This window comes from Labeo rohita, unplaced genomic scaffold, assembly GCF_022985175.1.
Source record: "Labeo rohita strain BAU-BD-2019 unplaced genomic scaffold, IGBB_LRoh.1.0 scaffold_120, whole genome shotgun sequence".
Lineage (NCBI taxonomy): Eukaryota > Metazoa > Chordata > Actinopteri > Cypriniformes > Cyprinidae > Labeo > Labeo rohita.
Window position 1 is genome coordinate 131,198 of NW_026127340.1, and position 8,086 is coordinate 139,283.

At 34.5% G+C, this 8,086-nt stretch overlaps 2 gene segments (V, D, J or C); both read left to right on the forward strand.

Annotated features, from left to right (window-relative positions):
- The first annotated feature begins 1,672 nt into the window (after positions 1-1,672).
- On the forward strand, positions 1,673-2,191 carry LOC127157782 (T cell receptor alpha variable 18-like). The segment is given in 2 exon segments: positions 1,673-1,716; positions 1,878-2,191. Coding segments are annotated over 2 exon segments (354 nt in total).
- A 3,695-nt stretch (positions 2,192-5,886) lies between these two features.
- Positions 5,887-6,367, forward strand: LOC127157783 (T cell receptor alpha variable 9-2-like). The segment is given in 2 exon segments: positions 5,887-5,949; positions 6,024-6,367. Coding segments are annotated over 2 exon segments (384 nt in total).
- The last annotated feature ends 1,719 nt before the right edge of the window (positions 6,368-8,086 follow it).

The window sequence follows — 8,086 nt, forward strand, 5'->3', positions numbered from 1 at the left end:
CGACCAGCCTGGATGTCCAAGCCTAGCCTAGTTGGCTGGTTTTAGCTGTTTTTTTCAGCAGGGAAGATAGAAGGTGGTCTAAATATCAAACCACACCCACATTTAGAGACATATTAGCTGCTCAAATGACTTTTCGTTAAATGTATGCATTTACTTTCAACTTAAAACCATTAAGCATATATTAATAGGCCAAGTTGTATTAATACATTTCTCACCATGGAGAGATATTTTCTACTGATTCTTATAACATTACCAGGTAAAGTGCATTTCAAAGACTAGAATAGACTGAGGATTCAAAGTGTTAATTATGTACATATTTAATTAATTAATATTATTAATTGTGTTAGACAGCTGACATGTATCTTGTTACAATTCTGTTACTGTCATAACAAACAGAACAGGGGTTTAATTAAATGTATATGAAATAATTTGTTCCCTTGCAGGTGTATTTGCTGACAGCATTGAACCAAAAGACAAGGACAATATAATCAGGAAAGAAGGAGAGTCTGTGACAATGAGCTGCACATATGATACAAGCAGCAATTATATTTGGCTTTACTGGTACAGACAGTATTCTAACAGAGAACCTCAGTATTTACTGTTTAAAGGTGCTCGATCAAGGAGCAGCAATCAGAATATACCAGACCGTCGTTTTCAGTCGACTACATCAGATACATCCACTGAACTCACTATTACGAGTTTAACTCTGTCAGATTCAGCTCTCTATTACTGTGCTCTAAGAGTTGGAGCCCAGTGATACAAAGTGCCTGAGAGACTTTACAAAAACTCTCACACAAAATAATTGCTTTGAACTATATTTGATAAACTAAAAATCAAACCACAGCTGTACTTCATGTGAGCCACAAAACCTCTTTGAATAACAGGATATGCTAACACCTGCTAAAACTGAGATGAACGTAACTTAAAAAAATATTACTATGACTGTGACGGTTATTTAGTGTTCATGCTAGTGATTTATATATCATAAACTGCTCATTCATCTGACTAACTTTACCAGACTCATTGATGTTTTTAGAGGTGCTTTTGCAAACGTCACTTCAACAGTGTTGTTTGAAAGAGATACAATAAACTTTTTAAAAAAATGTTTTAATTACAAAAAAAAAATAAAAATATTACTTTACGATGATCAGTGAATTAGGTGTACCAAACAATCACTAAGCAAAGAAGAATTAAATATCTAGCCGAGGAGATTAGTATTTTCAAACAAGTTTAAAGTGATTTTTACCTTTTGTGGGCATTTTTCAACCTTTATAAAGCCATTCTTTTTTCTGAAAGTGTGCATTATCTTTTATTATCTTTTGCCTCAAATTCTTATATTTAATCAATAAAGTCACTTAGAATAATAAAACATTTTAGGCTGTTATCACCAGATAAAATCATTATCAACAAAATTCTTTTCATTTAATTTTCACTAGTTTTATGTTTGAAGTATTATATTTTTATTGAAAAACCAGGGGACCCCCCCAAATATATATTTTTGGGTGTTATGGGGGTCCCTTAATGCTAATGGGAGGTCCCCCCCCAGCACCCCCTCAATTCGAACACGTTTTTTTAATCTCAGTGTGAAAAGACAGGAGGTGGTCTAAATATAAAACCACACCCATATTTCTAGACATATTAAACTATAGGCCTAGTTTATTAACAAATTTCTCACCATGGAGAGATGTGTTCTACTGATTCTTATAACAGTACCAGGTAAAGTGCATTTCTCTTGACCAGAATTAATATTAACTGAATTAGGTGGCAGACATTTTATATTCTGTAGCATAATACATTTTATAATTCATAGCACTGTTACTGTAACAACAGACAGAACAGGGGTTAACTTTTATGAATTAGAATTCATTCTCTTGCAGGTGTATTTGCTGACAGCATTGAACCAAAAGACAAGGACAATATAATCAGTAAAGAAGGAGAGTCTGTGACAATGAGTTGCTCATATGATACAAGCAGCAATGACATTCTTCTTTACTGGTACAGACAGTATCCTAACAAAGAACCTCAGTATTTACTGTGGAAAGGTGCCCGATCCCAGAGCAGTTATGGAAATACACCAGACCGTCGGTTTCGGTCGACTACATCCCAATCATCCACTGAAATCACTATTGACACTGTAACTCTGTTAGATTCAGCTCTCTATTACTGTGCTCTAAGAGTTGGAGCCCAGTGATACAAAATGCCTGAGAGGCTTTACAAAAACTCAAACACAAAATTGCTTTGAACTGTATTTGATCAACTAAAAATCAAACCACAGCTGTATTTTATATGAGCCACACAACCTCTATGAATTACAGGATATGGTAACACCTGCTAAAAATGGAGATAAATGAAATTAAAAATAAAAGTTTAATTTGCAAATATCTTTATGACTGTGAGTGTTATTGTTCATGCTTGTGATTTTTGTATTATGAACTGCTCATTTATCTGACTGACTTTATCAGACTCACTGATGTTTTAATTTGCACGTTTGTAAACGTCACCTCAGTGGTGCAAACTAACAGTGTTGTAAAAAGAAGCAGATATAAAAAAAAGAAGCAGATATAAAAAAAAAACACACAACAAACACACACAATTAAATACCATCCTTACAGCGTATTATTTGAATATGAAGTCTGTATCTTTAAGGGGAGGTGCTAGCTGCAGACATCCTCAGACTGAGAATGAATGTTCACTTTAGTAGCACTATCTTCTGCAGATGAACCAAAACTTCATCTTGAAATGATGCTTTTTATTTTACTTTGTTCTTTAACATGTAAGTATATATTCTATCCCAAAGGGACAGCATTTTTGTGTATAGCATTTTTGTTTGCTATTCTGTAATGGCATGTTAATATTTAAATGTTGATTTAAAATTGAATATTTCTGTCTGTCTGCAGCAGTGGCGATTTCTTTAAGACTGCAAGGGAAGCTCAGCTTCCCCTATAATGTCACAAAATTAATGGTCAAATTATGTACTATTGTATTAACATTTTATTGACTAAAATGCGTTAGAAAACGTTCATCTCAAAGACGAGTTCGTTCAGAATCAGTTAGATATAGCAGGTCGGCTGACTTGATTTTCTTCTCATACATTCCCGTAGCGTCACAGTGCATTTCCCCGTTGAAGCCCAGCGTCCATTGACTTCAATGCGGCTGCTTTGAACGTTTTTTTTCAGTGCTTTGAAACTAGACGGTCATTGGATAAACGCTGCGATTATGTCCCGCCCACGGACGCTCAGCGTCTCTGGGGGTGAATGAGGAGCAAATGAGGAGTGGGCTGGCCTGGACTCCGAGCTTCTGCGTGATGATTGGAGGGTCTGTCGAAAGATTGCATCTCCTTTTGACTGACAGCGATTTTGTACTATAAGGAATCGCTGAAGCTATTCGCGCTCAGTCCCATCGCGGATTTCTCAAGTTCAGTCGAAATAAGAACTGCTGCAACCTATTTCTTTATATTTGCTTGGCGAAATTGCTTGATTTTCATCATACATTTCACACAATTATACACCACATTCCTTGTTTCACTTTTACAGAGTTTAATATTTTTTTTAGATCGTTCATTCATTCATTCATGTTAATATTTAATGTAGTAATCAATATATATATATATAGATTACTACATTAAATATTAACATGGAGGATGACTATAAATTAATATATATATATATATATATATATATATATATATATATATATATATATATAGTAATCTTGAAAAATTTTAACATAACATAATGAAACCTTATATTTCTATTAAAATACTTTATAAATAAATAAATAAATCTCCATAATAACCTTATTTAAATTGCAAAATATTTATACTATATAGTAGCATCTGACTAAAAGAAAAAATACATCATATTTTGCATAATAAAACTAAAGCTTTTTTTTTTTACGATTGTTTGCATTGTGACTCACTTATGACAATAAGGCACATTCTTGTGAATAAATAAATAGACAATTTTATGATGTAGACCGAAAATGAGCTTCCCCTATTTGACAGACCAGTAGCCGCCACTGGTCTGCAGGTGTCAGTTTTGGGAATGTCATCACATCCATCCATACTGATGTGTTTAAGACAGAGGGAGACAATATAACTCTGTCCTGTAACTACTCCTCAGCTATTAGTCTGCAGTGGTATCGCCAGTATCCCGGTTCAGCTCCTGAATTCCTTTTAGTCATATTCCATGCTACAGGAAAAATTTCACAAAAGTCTAAAATTGTAGAACAAGATCCCCGATTCTCTGGAAAACTGAATGAAAAGAAAACCTGTGTGGATCTGGAGATCTCTGATGCTAAAATGACAGACTCTGCAATGTACTACTGTGCCTTGGTGCCCACAGTGACAGAAAACTTAATGATTCAGTGCAAAAACACATCATATCCCTGTTTGTCATCTGCCACTAGGGGGTGAAGTTTTAAAAATCCTATTAACTGACACTTACCTCTGTTTTAATGTGGAAAGACAGAAGGTGGTCTAAATATCAGAAACCACACCCACATTTATAGACATATTAGCAGCACAAATGACTTTCCATTACATTCAGGCATTTACCTTTCAACTTAAAATCATTAAGCATATATTTATTGGTTTATTTTATTAGCAAATTTCTCACCATGGAAATATGTTTTCTACTTCTTATTCTTATAACAATTCCAGGTAAAGTACACTTCAAATGTCAGCTCTGAACTAAAATATATTGTGGATTATTTTTTATATTTAATTAATAGATGTTAAATTCAAATTCTGACATCATATATTGTTATGTATTTATTTATTTTAAGTTGTTCATTTAATGCAGTGTATATGTAACAGCAATAAGGGCAGGTGTTTACTGTAAGTCAACTTTTAATACATGTAATTAAACCTCTTGCAGGTATATTTGCTGACAGCATTGAACCAAAAGACAAGGAATATATAATCAGTAAAGAAGGGGAATCTGTGACACTGAGCTGCTCATATGATACAAGCAGCACTTATGCTATGCTATACTGGTACAGACAGTATCCAAACAGAGAACCTCAGTATTTACTGCGGAAAGGTGCTCGATCCTAGAGCAGTGAGGATATACCAGACCGTCGGTTTCGGTCGACTACATCCCAATCATCCACTGAAATCACTATTGACAGTGTCACTCTGTCAGATTCAGCTCTCTATTACTGTGCTCTAAGAGTTGGAGCCCAGTGATACAAAGTGCCTGAGAGGCTTTACAAAAACTCACACACACAATAAATGCTTTGAACCATATTTAATCAATTAAAATCAAACCACAGTTGTTCTTAATGTGAGCCACAAAGTCTCTGTGAATAACAGGATACAGCAACACCTGCTTAAACTTATCTGAAATGTATGAAATAAAGTACAATGCTTTCTTTGGATAATTACTGCTAAAAAAAGTGACTTCTTGTGATTCATAAATGATCAATTTCCCATTTATTTGACTGACATTTCCTGTCAAACTGAGTAAGATATATTAGCATTTTATACCAGGCACATTTAGCACCTTTTCAAACATCAATAGTCCAAACTTAGGTGTTGTTTGAAAAAGGAGATAAAATAAACTTATGCGTTTTCACATATAACACTTTTACAGCATATTCTTTAAATATGACATCTGTATCTTTAAGGGGGAACATCCTCTGCCAGACAATGAATAAATGTTTACTTCAGTGACACTCTGTCTTGCAGATTAACTAAAACTTTATCCTGAAAATGATGCTTTTGTTTTGGTTTTGAAAACTGAAAAATGACAAGTGCAGGCTGATTTACTTATCATTCAATAATATGCTCATTTCTTTGCTTTATAAGAGGGTTATGTCAAAAGGCGGAGCTTAACATAGGCCTGAAAACAGATTAGTTCTGTGATAATCAGCATCACAGATCACTGAGGCGAGCAGCAACTACCATCATGTTCACTTGTGTACTTATACTGCTGACTTTAACTCAAGGTAAATTCTTACATGTACTATTACTATTATTCCATTTCTCATTTTAAACATGCTTAAATAAGCTTTTGTTGTAGGTAACAGAGCTAAAGATGTCATCACCCCATACAGTGATGCAGTATTTGCCACTGAGACTGAGAGTGTCAAACTCTCTTGTAACTACACTGGTTCTGTTGATAGTCTTCACTGGTATCGGCAATATGCAGGTTCACCACCACAGTTCCTCATTCTGGATTTCTATGGATCAGTTACTCCTGCTAATCCTCCAGTGTCTGGAATATCCATCAAACACAGAAAAGAAGACAACAGTGTGGATCTGATCATCTCCTCTGCTGCTGTATCAGACTCTGCTTTGTACTACTGTGCTCTGAGCCCCACAGTCACAGGAAACACTCAACACACCATACAAAAACCTGACTGACTCTAGTCTTAAAATGCGATCAAAAAAAAAAACAAAAAACAAATAGTGTCCTCACAGATGAAAGTAACAGTTTTATTTTGATGCTACATTCAAATAACAATAAATAAAGTCAACACTTACCCGTTATATTTTCAGATTTGCAAATGTTTTATCCTTGTTAGACTCGTGGATGTTGTCAACAGAAGAACAAATGTCTGTGACACCACCACTGGGGGGTGCTGTGTACTTCATAATGAACATACCTGAATTAATATACACTGACTGACAAAATCTTATCATCTCAGCTTTCAATAAGACAAAACAGAAAAGGTGGTCTAAATAAACCACACCCACTTTGAAGCTTCATAATAGGCTACTACATACATACAACATATATTTACATTTTAACTTCAGTTTACAAAGACAGTAAACCTTCCCAACATGGAGAGCTGCTTTCTACTGATTCTAATAACAGCAACAGGTATAAAACATTTAATCTGAGCAGACTCAGACTCAAACATAGTGTATATTAAAATGTTTTAGCCATGCTGATATGTTTTACTCTATTGCAATAATAATTTTACATTTGCTCAAGAAACTGTTTTGGTATTGTAATTTTGGAAGAACCAGCTTACCTGTTGTGAAATCTGTCCAATTTTCTTGCAGGTGTTTTTTCTGACAGCATTCAACCAAAGGAAACTAACATATACAGAAAAGAAGAAGAGCGTGTCACGCTGAGTTGCTCGTATGATACGAGCAGTGATTATGTCTATCTCTACTGGTATAGACAGTATTCTAAGAGAGAACCAGAATTTTTACTGCGTAAAGGTGCCCGGTCATGGAGCCGTTATGAACATATACCAGACACACGGTTTCAGTCGACTACATCCCAGTCATCCACTGAACTCACCATTAAGAGTGTAACTCTGTCAGATTCGGCTCTCTATTACTGTGCTCTAAGAGTAGGAGCCCAGTGATATAAAATGCCTGAAAAGCTTTACAAAAACTCACATGTTGTTTTTGGCATTAAAAAAAGGAATCAAATGAAAATGAAACCACAATCATATCTTCTATAAACCACAACGCTCCTTTCACAAACAATATTGCAACACCTGCTAGAAGAAAAGAATTGTGCTTAAGAGTAAACTGTAAAATAAGATTATAATTCTGTTCATCAGTTACTGTCATGTGAGACTAAAAGCTATATAGCCAGATTTATCATCAAGAGTTTTAACTTCAAACTGTTGTTTCAATCTAAAATATGAGTTCTCTATAATATGTGACCCTGGACCACAAAACTAGTCTAAAGTAGCACAGGTATATTTGTAGTAAGAGCCAAAAGTACATTGTATGGTTCAAAATTATCAATTTTTCTTGTAATAGTAAAGATCATGTTCCATGAATATATTTTGTATGTTTCCTGCCATAAATATATCAAAGCTTAATTTTTTGATTAGTGATATGCATTGAACTTCATTTGGACGACTTTAAAGGCAATTTTCTCAATATTTAGATTTTTTTGCACCCTCAGATTCCAGATTTTCTAATAGTTGTATCTTGGCCAAATATTGTCCTATCCTTTCCATCAGTGGAAAGCTTGTTTATCAGCTTTCAGATGATGTATAAATCTCAGTTTCAGAAAATTTACCTTCATGACTGGTTTTGTGGTCCATGGTCACATATTACTTTCTTCAGTCAAAAAGCCATCTTGTCTAAATCATATACACAGATTTTAGCACT